This window comes from Mesocricetus auratus, unplaced genomic scaffold (genome assembly GCF_017639785.1).
Source record: "Mesocricetus auratus isolate SY011 unplaced genomic scaffold, BCM_Maur_2.0 Super-Scaffold_100043, whole genome shotgun sequence".
In the NCBI taxonomy this organism is placed as follows: Eukaryota; Metazoa; Chordata; class Mammalia; order Rodentia; family Cricetidae; genus Mesocricetus; species Mesocricetus auratus.
This window is the reverse complement of record NW_024429220.1, coordinates 5,913,620-5,928,867: the sequence shown is the minus strand read 5'-3', so window position 1 is coordinate 5,928,867 and position 15,248 is coordinate 5,913,620. Positions and strand designations below refer to the sequence as shown.

The 15,248-nt window shown below is 45.7% G+C and overlaps 1 protein-coding gene across 1 annotated transcript in view; it reads left to right on the top strand.

Moving 5' to 3' along the window:
• The window catches only part of Ccdc146 (coiled-coil domain containing 146), a 142,276-nt gene that overhangs the window by 83,820 nt on the left and 43,208 nt on the right, over positions 1 to 15,248 (top strand). Inside the window, exons 3-4 of the mRNA XM_040735162.1 lie at positions 8,214 to 8,296; positions 10,460 to 10,669. Of these exons, the coding sequence (XP_040591096.1) occupies positions 8,214 to 8,296; positions 10,460 to 10,669 (293 nt within the window). The remainder of the gene's footprint in view (positions 1 to 8,213; positions 8,297 to 10,459; positions 10,670 to 15,248) is intronic.

Here is a 15,248-nt window from a genome sequence, read left to right as displayed (position 1 = left end):
AAGCAGACACAGAAGGTGACTACTGCGGTTGATTAACTGCCTGTTCAGCTGCTAATTTCCTGAGACAGGTTCTCATGCAGAGCAGGCTGGCCTTGAACTCCTGACCTTTCTGTCTCCACCTTCCAAGTGTTTCAGATCACAGGCATGTGCCTTGGCTAGACTCTGGGATATTTTGAGAGTTCTGAGAGTAGAAAAGAGAGAAAAAACCACAGAGGAGAGAATCCAACAGTTTGGGAACTGTACTGGTTTTCTATTACTGCCGTAACAAGCTATCACACATTCACTGACTTAAATACAATTTTAGCATCTTGGAACTCTGAAGGTCATAAGTTCAACTTGGGTCACTATTGCACAAACCAGATCTTTTCTCAGGCAGTGTGTTCTTTAAAGGAGGCCTAGGGAAGTGTCTGACCACTCATACTGTCAGGCTCCTGACCACCGTCCTCCGTGTTCAAAGCCAGCAGCATGGGGTAAAGGCCTGCCTACTTTCCAAACATTCCTTCCTCCTTTCTAACCTGGCCATGAGAGATTGTCTGCTTCTAAAGACTCTGGTGGGCAGATTGGACGCATGTGGATAGCCCATGGTAGCCCTCTACCTCAGGGTCCGTGGTCTTACTCCATCTACAGAGTTCTCTTGGCCCTGGAAAGTAACAAATATGCATGGTCCGTGGACTTCTTGGTACAAGTATTAATCTACCTAATACAGGAACTATTCTGTGGTGGGCATTAGAGATGGAGGAGAGAAGTTGAGAGGGGCAGCAGCTGCTGGGTACCACATGATGAGTACTGAAACCAGTTAAGGTGGGCAAGAGCTATGTCAGCCGGTAGCGTACGGGACAGATTCAAGGCGGATAAGACCTAAAGCCAGGAAAGCTGACTATTGCCAACATGTCAATGAGAAGTGGTGAGATTTGTGCATGGCACACTATAGATTGTCCATTCCAGAAACTACCTAGAACACAATTCAACAGAATGGATAGAAGAAGTGCCCATAATACCAGATGTCGTGGTTTTCTGTAGGGTGAGGGACACCAACTTTTAAAGTGAGGCTCACTGAAGGAAACAAGAGTAACACAACCCGTATGCTCAAGGTCAGAGAGCATCCAGGATGATGGAATGAGAAGACAGAGAGCCAGAGGATTGCAGTGAGCAGGAGGAGGGTGAAGACAGTGAGAGCCAGAGGATTGCAGTGAGCAGGAGGAGGGGCAGAGAGACAGTGAGAGCCAGAGGACTCAGGAGGTCGCTGTGAGGAGGTGTCTTCTGGACATGAGCTCTTGACAAAATAGCTGCCTGCATAAGACTGATTTTTAAAAGTTAGGGCGAATCAATGACGGGTGACACTGAGGGTAACCCTGCAGACGCAGACGTGAGTTCAGGCAGGCGGGAAAACTGAAGGCTGATATAATTGATTCCAGTTAGAAATCAAACAAAAGGGGTGAAGCAGCGGAACTGAGTGTGAATTCAATTGGGAATGTCTGCGCTATTGATTTCCAGCAGCGAAGCAGCGAGATGAGCAAGAGATCTTGGCACACACAGAAGAAAAGGATGTACACTTTCCCACTCACGTGACATCCAGAGGCATGCTGGGCATTTCTACAGGAAGCCAGGTGCTGTCAGCAAGGCCAGAACACCTAGGACACACCCACACGCACACTAATTGTTTCCTCATGCTGACCCCTTTCAGATGAGGTCCCTTGGTACAAGACCTTCCTGAGCTGTTACTTTGCACGGAATGTTCTAACATTTTGAATTTTTTCCATATTATTCCATGTCATCCACGAATCATGAAGTCTTTCTTGTTAAACTTTTAGCTGCAGAGTAAATGTTTCCTTCAAGTCACAATTACCAAGTGGGCAGCTCAGTAACACAAGTCCCTATTGTGAAGTCGTGTTTGTGAACTTGTGACATTCTATCTAACCTTTTATATGTATACTCTCTAACAGTTTAGCATCGGCCTTCATGCTGTACTTCTTTGATTCTGCATTTTTAAAACATGACACACTTAGTTCTGGACTCGCTTGTACTGTGCAGTGTGAAAATACAACCATTTTTTCCACATCTGATACTGTGGATGAATAAAGCATTTCATCTACTAGAACTGAGTCCAGAGCTGAAAGCTATGGTTGGGCCCTCAGAGAAACCTCTGGAACTTCACAGAAAAGGAGGCTTTGATGAGCATAAGCATCCAGGTTCTGACTTACGTATTCCGTGTGTGTGTGTGTGTGTGTGTGTGTGTGTGTGCATGCACGTGTTTACATTCATGCATGTGGAGACCACAGAGCGTTACGTCTGAGTGTCTCAGCCTCCTCAGCATGGGGACTACAGGTGTATGCTGCCATGTGGCTTTTTACATGGAAACTGTAGTTCCAAACTTGAGTCTTCACACTGTATGTCAAGAGCTTTACTAAGTGAGTCCTCTCCCCAGCCCTGACGTCTTAATTTGAAGGAAGAAAATATATTTCTCATACTGTGATTGTTTTCTTTATAAAACAGATTTGTTTTCAGTAGGGGGTGATGAGGAAATTTTGTGTCTTCCTGGACACTTGCAACTTAACTTTTCATTTATACAGAAACTACATAGACAAATTGAAGTGTTTTGTCCACTGAGCTTTTATGCGTTCATACAGTAACAAGGCCAGTGGGTCCGGCTAAGAGGCAAGCCTCTCTAGTCTTCCTCCTTTGTCTGTGATCATAAAGCCTGTCAGCATGCATCCTCAGCCCACCTGGTATTAGGCTCCCAACACTTTGCTGCCAAGGATGACACTGTGTTCAGAGGAGACACAGCCAAGCTCTGTCCCAGCTGCGGTTGAGCTGTCTCTTCTCAGGTCTGGCTCACCGTGCTCCAGCTTGAAATCGTGTTCTGAGTCCCAGTGTCCGCAGCAATCACATCTAACGTATTCTAATAGCCTTGACGATTTAAAGTGTACCTGCACATTGTAAGGAAGGGAAGAAGGAAGGGCAAGGAGAGACGGATGGACAGAGGGACAGAAAGAGGAAGGGAGGGAGGGAGGGAGGAGACAGAGACAGAGACAGAGACAGAATACGGTAAACAGAAACAGAAATAGGAAGGTGGTAAATGCATACAGCCCAGAGAGCATTTCTGTGTTTTGGTCTGGATCCTCTGGGTCTCTATCCCACATGCAAATGTAAAGTCAGATCTTGTCCTACATGAAGGACTTACCTTCTGTCTAAGGTGTCTCGGTTTCACTTTGTGTGACACACACACACACACACACACACACACACGTGCACACCAGTCTGAAATCGGCCATTTACTTGACATAACGTTTTATACGAGACCTTGTTAATGTACAAACTTAGGATTTAAAAATAATAACAGTAATGAATTTGTACTTGATTTTATATTAAACTATGCTAACTTCTTGGGTTTTCTAGTTGCAAATCTTTCTTTCACATTGGAAATCTTGAATTTGCACTTGTATTTTTGTTTTATTGAGTCAGAATGCACATAGCATAAAATGTTCTCAAGTGAATTTTAGTACATACACACAGTAGTATTATCAGTATATCCTAATTTTAGAATATTTCCACTATACCAAAAATAAACATTGTACCTCTTTCTTTATACGCTGCTCCTTCTCGCGGCCGCCATATCGACACAACCACTAAATCTGTTTCGTGTGAGTAGATTTGCCGGTGCAAGACAAACACAGAATGTGGCATTTTGTGTCTGGGCTTTTCACAGTTTTAACGAGTGCAAGCTCATCCTTGCTGTAACAGGTATCAGGACCCCTTTACTTTTTAAATTGTAGAATAATACCACATAGTATGAATGTTCATTTTCTTTTTTCCATTCATTCATCAATTTAGGATCTTTTTAAATTTTGTGTGTATGAGCATTTGCTTGCATGTTTATATGTGCACCGTGTGTGTGCAGTGCCCACAGAGGCCAGAATAATGTTGGGTTTCCAGGAACTGGGTTACAGCTTATTGTGTGTGGTGGCGGAGGTGCTCGGAACTGAACTGGAGTCCTGCTGGAAGAGCAGCAGGTGTTCTTAACCTTGAAGACATCTCCTTAGCCCCTAGATTGTTTCTTCTGGAACTGCTGTAGGTGATACTGCTGTAAACATTGGTGTTCACGGTTTTCGCGTGAGTCTGTTTTCACTCCGCTCTGCTTCCCTCTTTCCTGTGCGGATGAGTTACTGTGGACAGCATGATCTTTCAGCCTGGAGAACTTGCTTTATTATTTCACTGCAGCAGATCTCTTGCAACTATTCTCTCTGCTTTGGGCTATCTTGGAATGTCCTTGTGCTCTCCTCACTTTTGATGGAGAGCTTAGTTGACAAACCGTTTGCTTTCTTTCTTTTTTAAAATCACTCTGAGTATGTCACCTCTTTACTGGCTTCTATTGCGAGAAGTCACTCATTCATAATGAGCTGCGTTTAAATTTTGTTTGCTTTTCTTGTTGATTCCAAGCCTTTCCTCTTTATCTTTGACTTTTAGCAGCCTCGTGATGTTCCTGGATATGAGTGTCAGGGTCCATGGTCTTTCTTCCAAGGCCCTTGATTTTTCTGTTATTCTTTGGCTGGTCTGCCTCTACTGGTATCATAGATCTTCTCCCGTGGTTCATGTGGTACCTATCATTGTTGACCCTGCTCTGGGGCAATGATATGTAAAATCAAAGGCTGTATTATATTTAAGGTGGCACTGGGATATAAGATATTTAGTGTGGTGAGGAAAGAGCTTCCAAAAGCCTGTTCACCACATTTTGCCTCAAAAAGAAGGGTTGTGAGTATTGGGACCCAGGCTGAACCCTCACGAAAGACCCCCAACACTGTCACAACAAATTGGCTCATGATACGTTTATCATTTTCTATTGTGGTTTGGATTAGAAAGACCATGAAGCTATCTGTGTGGATTCAGACTCCTGTGTTTTGCCAGTGATTTCATTCACTTGCTAATGAGCATAAGCATTAGTGAGCTCCAGTGACACTGAACTCTCTGGTAAGCAACACAGTGAAGAACAAGGCAATCGAGGCTCCTTAGGGGACTCGCACACTGCTCAGGCAGGACAAACATCTTCACGTAGATCAATTACACATCACAAGGCAATCGAGGCTCCTTAGGGGACTCGCACACTGCTCAGGCAGGACAAACATCTTCACATAGATCTATTACACATCGTAACATTTTATCAAGTACAGAGTTCTGGACGCAGGAGGATTGGGAAGTCAGAGGGTGTCTCTGAGAAAGCATGGTTAGACCAAGGCGTGGGAAAGGGTTGCAGGGAAGAGGCAGTGAAGAGCAGCCAAGCGGAAGACACCATGGAGAAGAAGAGAGATCTGTGAGGCAGTGGAGGCTTGAATGAAGATGAGCCTGTAGACTCTCATATTTGCATGCTTAGTTGCTGGTGGCTGAACTATCTGGAAAGGATTGGGAGGTGCAACCTTGCTGCCTTCACTAGGTGTGTCACTAGGACTTGGCTTTGAGCTCTCAAAAGCCCATATCAGACCTAGTCTTTCTGTCTGTCTCTGTCTCTATCCCCCTCTCCCTCCTACATCCCCTCCCTCCCTCCCTCCCTCCCTCCCTCCCTCCCTCCCTCCCTCTCTCTCTCTCTCTCTCTCTCTCTCTCTCTCTCTCTCTCTCTCTCTCTCTCTGCCTGTTGCAGCCTGGGGATCAGGACGTAGAGCTCTCAGCTACTGCTATAGCACCATGCCTGTCTGCTTCCCACCATGATAATAGTAGACTCACCCTTTGAAACTGTAAGCCAGCCCCAATTAGATGCTCTCCTTCACAAGAGTTGCCTTGGTCAGGGTGTTGTTTCACACTAATAGAACACTGACTAAGACAAAGACTATGAAAATTAAAGACAGCCAGTCTGGCAGAAAACCAGAAGCTTGAAAAGATACTAAGCAACAGCATAGTGATGTAAGGACTCAAATCCCATGTGTCTTGAATTTCCTCTGTGTACTGGCTAGTTTCATGTCACCTTGACACAAACTAGAGTCATCTGAGAGGAAGTAAGCCCAACTGAGAAAATGCTTTCTGAGGGCATGCCTGTAGAGCAGTGGTTTTCAACCTTCCTCTTTATACAGTTCCTCATGTGGTGACCCCACCCGTAAGATTATCCTTGCTCCAACTTCTTAACTGTAATTTTGTTATTGTTATTAATTGTAACGTAAATATCTGTGTTTTCCAGTGTTCTTCGGTGACCCCTGTGAAAGAGTCATTCAATACCCGCAAAGGGGTTGTGACCACAGGTTGAGAACTGCTGCTATAGGGCATTTTAAAGTAGAGATTGAAGAGGGAGGGTCCAGCACATTGTGGGAACTATCACCTCTGGGCTGCTGGTCCTGGATTATATGAAAGCAGGCTGAGCAAGCCAGTTAGCAGCACACTCCACAGCCTCTGCATCAGCTCCGGCCCCCAGGTTCCTGTCCTGCTTGAGTTCCTGCCCTGACTTCCCTCAGTAATGGACCGTTACCTAGAAGCATAAGCTGAAACACACCCCCACACACTGCTTTTGGTCATGGTATTGTATCACAGCAATTGTAAACCAGCTAAGATATTGTACTTGGTTTTGAGTACCCAGCACAACATGACTTTGTTTACCTTTTGAAAATAATGGCTGTGAAAGATAACTAGGTGGGATCGCTGGGTGGGACCAGAGAGGGAGAGCAAGAAGAGGCAGGTAAAAAGAGACGGTGTGACTTAGCTTAGGGGAATAAGGAAAATGGGCAGACCGAAAAACATACATCTTTAGTTCTACTCTATGGTACCAAATTATAATTCAATCACCAAATTTCTCATTGCATTATGATTTTAGCAAGGTAAAGCTTTGGTGATTGATATTATATTATGATATTTCTTAACTAATTATTCCTCTTCTCAGAAAGTAAATCAGACATGGTTTAGCAGAAATAAAAAGAGAATGAAAAGAGATTGGGGAACCCAAGAGGGATGAAGAAAAGGCTGATGGATCCTAAGAGCCAGAGGGGTGGACATGGCTCACAGAATCAACCAAGCAGGGCTCATAGGAGCTCACAGAGACTGAAACGGCAAGCATAGAACCTGCGTGGGTCTGCGCTAGGTCCTCTGTGTGTGCGCCATGGTTGCTTAGCTTGGGGTTTGGTGGGACTCCCAACAGTGGGAGCATTGACCAAATGACTCTTTTGCCTTCTCTTGGGACACTTTTCCTACGACTTGGTTGCCTTGCCTATCCTTGATATGAGGGTCTGTAGCTCGTATTATTGCATCTTGTTATGTTATGTTCAGTTGATGTCCCTGGGATGCCTGCCCTTTTCTGAAGGGAAACAGAGGAGGAGTGGATCTGGGTAAATTGGGAGATGTGGCTGGGGGTGGAGGGAGGGGAGGCTGTGGTAGGGATGTATTGTATGAGAGAAGAATAAATAAAGAGATTAAAGAGAGAGAAAGAGAAAGAAAAGAAAGAGATATAGGGGAGGGACTGCAGAAATAGGAGAAAAGGAAAAATTCAAGTGATTTACGTGGGTTCACAGAAATTATAGAAGACATGTTGTTAGCTCTAACAAGAGAGTTCAGTGGGCTTACTGCATGAAAACACAACTGAATGCATTTCTATTTTTTATACTTGTTTATTATTGTATTTGTATGTATTTGCATGCATGTATAGACATTAAAAAGCAGCTTGCAGGGGAAAAAAGAACAAATAATACCTCATTAAACAGATAGTAAACTTTGCCTTCAAAGACATTGGGCAAGGGTATGATCTTGCATCATTTTTTAAACTGAACTGCAGAAGTTTGAGTCCTGATGGTTTTAACTAAGACCTTGGAGAGGTTCCTCGGCTCCGCTGTTGTTTCTGATGGAAGAGTCCCCTGGAGGTTAGGGCATTTCTGAGAATGGAGGCCTGGGGCGTGACTCTTGCTCAGAAGCTGCAGTTATTATCTTCTCTCGGCTTACAAGCCACTGTCTGGGTAGTCCACCCTATTCAAAATGCTCGCTTAACCTAGAACAAGAAGGTATTTAATTCTTTGAGTTTCTGGATAAAGAAATCATAGCCTAGAGTGACTTATCCAAGAGCAAAGAGTTCACAAGAGGCATACTGGGCTTCTTTGAATACCCAGCAGCTTCCTAAAGGGACACATTGCTGCACATTTAAGTGTTCTAATGCTTAGCTAAAAGATCTTAGAGGAACACATAAAACCCTTTCATGTCCTCCATTAGGCATAAGGACAAAGATGGCTAACAGTAACCTATGTTCTCTTTACCAGTTACATTCTATGGGAAAACTTCCTGGGACCAGAATGGCAGAGTTGAAAGCCAAGTACACCTTGCTCCATGACATGGTGGTGAGGTATGCCATTTGCCAATACGGAGACACGCTCTAGCACATCTTTATCCCTTACTTGTCTTCACTTTTGTTCCTTCCAAATGTGGAGTCTGAGGCAAGGGTCAGAGTTCAGGTAGATTTTGACAATACGGGAGAAAACATTGTGAGTGAGTAGGGAATTGAGACTGAAAAGGAAGAATCCAGATGGGGGGGTCATCTGTGGTTCATGCTGTGGCACCTGGGCCCAAGCTCATGGATTGCCTAGGTATTTGGAGCAATCTTAGCTCTGCACCACGAAGTGACACAGCCAGGGCATTTGCCCACTTGTTTCCATCCCTCATTGAGAATGGCTCCTGGGGAAATTAACTCTTGAACTTCGAGATGACAAGCATGTGTGTAGGGCCAGCAGTCCTTAGGCAGAGGGACACAGGTGCTGATGCACGTACGGTGACTATGTGTTGAAACTACTTAGGAGAAGAGGGTTTTGGTGGAGCCCTGAAGACATGTGCGGTCCTGCAGCACCCTCACCAACTGTTGTTGGGAAGGATAGATTCCATGATAGCTCAGGCTTGACCTACTAAGACCTCCACCTGTAGTTCTCACCAGGTCCTCCTACCTCAGCCACCGTCTGAAGCTAAGTCCCAGTCAGCAGACGGTGTGTCCGCAGAGTAAGGCAGCAGCTTTGCCCACAGCCTATATGCCACTGGGAGTTGAAGCTATCTGAGGAGTTCTTTACCATAGTAACAACTACCGGGGCAAGACCGAAAGTCTGTGGTGATATCTTCTGCTTCCAGGTGGAGTTGTGAAAGAGCTGCTTCCCTTCTGCTAGTCACACCTACCTCCTCTTGGTCCCTTCCTTCCTTCTCTACCCATTATAGAACCTGCCACAGGGAGAGCACAAAGAAGCTCATGCTAGACTTTCACTCCTGAGGCGCAGGCAGGCTGATGTGGGTTGGAAGCCCTGAACCAGCATTGATTGTCAAGAGCATTTGTGTGCTGACTGGGAGCTAACCGCTGAGCTGCCTGCTTTCCGTGCGGAAAAGCACTGTGGCCTGACCCAGCACTGGCGGCTCATGTCAGATGAGCAGCCAGTGTGTTCACATACAAGAACACGGAACGTAAGAGAGTGACTCCCATTTCCATTCCTGGAAATTGTTCTCATCAGCGTTGCTCTCCGTGCTCTCTGGCACCTACCGTAGTCCCTGGAACACATTATGTTCCAATAAACGTGAGGCTGGATGCCACTGAACACACGACACAGCAAAGCCTGGGAGAGTGGGGGGGCAGTCACCTCAGCCCAGAGAGGCCTCCTCGGGCTATGGGACATCTCTGCAAATGAGCTGAAACTAGACGGGTTTGTTTTGTTTTGTAAGGAAATGGAAACTGCATGCTGGCCTTGAAACAGAACATAGCAAAGACCTGCCTCTGGATAAGCCACGCCTAGTAGAAGTCGGAGCCAGTACTAGCTCGTAGCATCCTTGGGGATATCAAGTACACTTTATCTGTCTATCCAAATCTGCCTGCAGCAGATGCCCCTTCACTAAACAGGCCACAGAACACGACTGGGATCACAGAGATCCCCTTTTCTATGATCTTCAAGTCTGCTTCTAGCCAGGCATCAGGACAGGGTTAAACACTGATTAATTAATGTTCAAGATTTTATAGGAGAATTTTCTGGGTTTCCCAGTAGTGGCCGTTAGAGGAGTGCTTGATGTCTTAGCTCAGTAAAGGGAAAAGATCTTGACGCAGTCAAGTTTAGAAAATTAAAAACACCAAGAAACATGGGTTTGGAGCCGTTGAAGGACAACTTCCCTCTCATTTCCCCCTTCCTCGGAAGTCCTGGTCTTTCTTCAAAGTCAGAGGGGACATCCTGTTCCCTTGGAATTACATGTTTTCTCCATTGTCCCCACTCCCCGGGTCTAGACACCTCTGGAGGTGCTTATGACTAAGCACTGTGCCTGACTGTGTATATCCTATCTCCCTACTGGAGGTTGGGCATCTCAGACCCATAGGCGAGCCTCATTCATGACCGCACTGAGACTTGGCCCCACGTGTGACTGTGAACTGAATCCAGGAATGGGAGCAGCTGGGACGTGCTCCCACCCTATCCCCACATCCTCTCGGGAATAAGGGAGGGTCCTGAGGATGCGCACCTCCTCACTGTCAATGTCTTTCCCTCTACCCTAGCACGCAAGAGTCGGAGCTGCAGCTGCTGCAGAATGCCAAGCTCTTCACAGAGCAGATCCAGCAGCAGCTTGTCCGCTTGCAGCAGGCCGATGACTTCCCCAACGTCTTCTCCACTGAGGTCTGCAAACTGAGGGAGCAACTGCTCAAGTACCAAAATGAGTACAACGCAGTCCAAGAGAGGGAGTACCACAATCAGTACAGGCTGAACAGGTGAGCTCCGTGCCTGGAGAGGCCCACAGAGGTGCAGGCTGGACAGGTGAGCTCCTTGCCTGGAGAGGCCCACAGAGGTGCAGGCTGAACAGGTGAGTTCCCAGAGCCTGGAGAGGCCCACAGAGATGCAGGCTGGACAAGTGAGCTCCGTGTCTGGAGACAGTCCACAGAGGTGCAGGATGGACAGGTGAGTTCCCAGAGCCTGGAGAGGCCCACAGAGGTGCAGGCTGGTTAGGTGAGTTCCTTGCATGTTGGTGGCAGAAGTTAAGTTGGGAAGGTGTACAAGGAGGATGAGCTAACAACTACAAGCCCAGCTAGTTTTCCTCTTGACTCCACAAGTACTAGGAAAATAGCTCAGGTGACAAAATCCCTGTCGTGTTTTCTGGGTGTCCGGGACTCCAGAGCTTTGGAAGCTGCACAGAGCAAGGACTTGGTGGCCTCTTCTGCTTACCTGTCCTTGGTTGCATCTGTCGCATGCCCTCTCCTCTCTCGCTGTCTGTCCTGACAGTGCCACGCCCTCTGGCCTGGGTCACAGCTCCTTCCCTCCTTTCTTCTAACACAGCAGGGACAGAACCATGTACCCGACCTTCATCCCCTATTACTAAAGAAAAACTGTAAAGATTCTTTCTCTTATTCAGGAGTCACTTAGCAAAGCAGGTACTGGCGGGAGGGGACCTGTCTCTCCTGTCCCTGTGGAAGTTCAGCATGCCCAGCTGTCTAGGGCTGCCTGTGACTTGTAGTTTGAGTTGTGGCGTGCTGTCCCTGGGCACTGGAGAAAAGCCAACCCCGTCCTCCTGGACTCTGCTCCCATGTAAGGTAGCAGAGCTTTGGTGGTTTTACCAGAGTGTAGATTCAGACACTGCAAACGTAATTCGGTCCTGCCAGGGGGTGACAAATGCCTGAGTGGCCTCCGGAAAACTGTGCGGCCCCTGGGTCTTGAGATCTCCTCTTGTTGCTTATTTTTTTCAGCTGAGGGATAGATAACAAAGGCAGTTTAACGAAGAGAATTCTATTCAGAGAGAACAGTCAGGCGGCCTTTTCCATGTGTCTTTCGTCTAAAATCGTTTCAGACTCTCCAGAGAGGGCTATAAAAAGAAAGCCCAGCTATTTCTGTAAGCACTCACTCTCAGCTGAAAACAATAATGAAATTAAAACAATTGCTGGTTGTTCATTAGTGTTGCAAATAGGAATTTGTGACATTTGGTTAAAGGGTACCAAGCACATAAGTCAGCCGATTTTTAAATTGTTTAAAATTTCCAAGCATTCCTGCCAAGAAATAAGTAGAGGCGGGGATGGGGCGAGAACTCTTGCCTTTTAGGTATAGACAGGCAAATTGTTCACCAAGCTCCTCAGGATAGTGAATGGATGTGTGCGGTGACTTACACTAAATGAGAACCGTCCAAAGCATGTGACAGTTTACACTGAGCAGACCCCCTGTGCCCTCAAATATCAACAGCTCAGGAAACAATACACTCATTTCTATAAAAATTAGTTTTGCTACCAGAGGGACTGCAGCGAGGAATAATGGGTTTTGCATTGCATTGCCTTCACACATCGGCTATCACATAGTGCAGAAACAAATTCACCCCATGGTCCCAGGGGGAAAGTGGGCATTTCTATCAACAGACAAAAATAGACGAAGCCATTGAGAGAGAGCTATTCATCCAAATATACAGACGGTATTTGTCAGTGCAGCACAGTGAACTCTCGTTGTATCCAGTGCGTGAATAACAGAAGCCCAAGTCGCCAGCACCCTCCACCCCAGTGTCTTCAGGAACTTCTGAATCACTGGTGCCTGACAAGAACACAATCAAGTTATTTCAGTTTGGCTGCTCCATTGGCTGCTGCTGCCGCCTCCACTGACTCTTCCTCCTTCTCCTCTTCTTCTTCCTCCTCTTCCTCCTCCTCCTCTTTCTCCTACTCTTCCTCCTCCTCCTCTTCCTCCTCCTCCTCTTCCTCCTCTTCCTCTTCCACCTCTTCCTCCTCCTCCTCCTCCTCCTCTTCCTCCTCCTCACAGAGATCTGCCTCTACATGTGTCTCCCAGGTAAATTAAATTAAAGGCATGTGCCACCATTCAACAACTTCTGTCTTCCCACAAAATAAGATTTTTAACAGATGCTAATGGTCAGTAAAATTGTTTGATTAGTTAACAACTAAATCTGTGTTACAGTTTTAGTTGAGGGCCCGTACTCACTGATGATCTATTGATAAATACACACTTTAGGAAGAAAGTGTGTGACATATTTAAGTAAGCTAAGTCAATATAGATTAAACAATGAGGTAGTTAGATGCATACTCAGGGAACTTATTTTGTAACCAAGGAAGTCATTATTTTCCTGAAAGCTTTCTCTGAGAAAGGCTTTTCAATATTCTCTTCAATATTTGCCTTTCTCTTATGTTTTGTAGTTTCCCTGTTTCCCACTAATTCCTAAATTTGGGGCAGCAAATACATTGTGTCTCTTGGGTTAACTCTGACATATTCTGAAAACCCTTGGTCAGTTGGGGAAGCAAGGCCATGGTTAGTGTCATTGGTCATCGTATGGACATGGACAGTGTTGACACTCTAACTGGGCATGTGCAGGGATGTCCTTGTTGACTCTTGGGAACTGGTTCTTCTAATCCCTGTTGCTGCCCACATAGGCTTTTTACACATCAAAGTAAAAACCCAGGAACAAACCCATCAGCAAGAATGTGATGCAGGAATGTGGGGCGTGTCCCAGAGTGCTGGAGCCTCTCCGCTCTTAGGCAGGCTCAGTTAGGGTACCAGGAGCTCCCAGCCGCATGAACTTTCCTTAGTCAGTAGCCTGTGAGTGTGTGTCTCACCATCCAAAGCATGGAAATCACAGATTCATAGATGAGAACTTAGGAGGGACAGAGCAGAACTCTTGTGTAGCAGGAGGCTCCCAGGTAGTAGGATGCCATCAAGTTCCATGGTCTGCCAGAAACCACGCTAGTGTGACTCTGGCTCTCACCAACTGTTAAGGGCACTGAAGCTTCATTTGAATCCATGGCTGCAGACACAGAACCGAGAACGGGAGAGATTGGAGGTTTCTGTGACTCGCCCTCCTCTCCCCACCCCCAAAAAGAAGAAACAAAACCAGCTCGGACATGAAGCTACTGAAGAGAGTCCTTAAAACTGTGATACAGATGCTGAAGTGTAGCTCTGCACAGCTGACGGCTTCTGACAGGGCTGAGGTGGGGAGGTCTCAGTTTTCTTTCAGGGGCTGGTCACTGGGAGTTTGGTCATGCTCCAGTGAGCATATGGGCAGCACAATCGGACTTGGTGGTTCTTCTCGTCTTTTCCTCCTGGGTTGGAAGGGCGCAAGGGTGGTGGGTGGACCTGGGAGGAACGGGAAGCAAGTGTGATCAGGTGCATTGTATGAAAGTCCCAAATAATTAATAAAAATATTAGGTTGGGGAAAATTAAAAACTAAAGCACCTTATACCATTAAAAAAAATGGTCTCAAAGTTAGTCTTAGTCCTGCCTGCTATATTCAGCCAAGGATCCTTAAAGGCCAGTCAGTCTGCATTTGAACACCCCAAGGCCTGGCCTTGCACAGTGACACAATTCAGCTTTGAAAAGCCACACAGTGGGATGGTTCAGTGGAGAAACCGGCCTTCTCCAGTTCCTACCACTCACGCCTAGCTTCCTCCGGTGGCTGATGCCCCCCTCTCTCCTGCAGTGCCAGCCCCCCTACGTGTCTTTGTGCGCGTACCCTTTAAAGCCACAAACCCCCGGGGCACGGTTTCTGTCCGACTAATTTGATGCTGGATGGACATTAATCCTAAAGAGATTTGCTGTTGAAGCCTCCTTCAGTGGGGAAGCTGAGAAAAAAAAAATCAAGATTGAAATTTGGCTATGAGTATAAAAAGTTAAGAGTTAATACTTACCATAATATATGGTATATATTGCCACATCAAAAAAAAGAGTCTTGTCCCAGTAATGCCATGCAAAAATGAAAATCTAAAAGGAGAAAAACAGATGAAATATAATTTTTTCAACATGAAAAATTGGAAGCCATCTGAACTTTTGAAAAATGATAGTCTCTCAGCAGATTGCATTCCAATAGAAAACCTTAAAAATTACTATTCAATTACTAGTTGTGAGATCTGTTTAGCAACTAGAAAAACATTATAGTAATTTAAATAAAATAAACTCAATCATGCATAGTTAATATAATTTTATGAAGGATATATAGGAAAATGAAATGGCCGTCCATGATATAAGACATCAAGGTTATGATGATCTTTGAGAACAGAAGCAGATACCTCTCAAAGGAAATGAAAATCTATATTTCTTAATGGGGGAACTCCATAATAGAAATATAATTTAGTTTTCACAGTCCCAGAAAATTAACCATTGTGTTTGTTCACAGAAAATGCCATTTTATATGTATCTAAAAAGAAGTCTACACGCTACAAGCCTTTGTCAATAACTTCACGTCACCTTGTTGCCTGTATCAGGGACGGCTGGCTGCACACTACCTCCCCCTGGTGGCAGCATGCCCAAAGTGCAGCAGCAATGCGTAGGGAAAGGAAGCTAGTGTCAAGTCATAAGCACACAAAACTGAGAACTCAG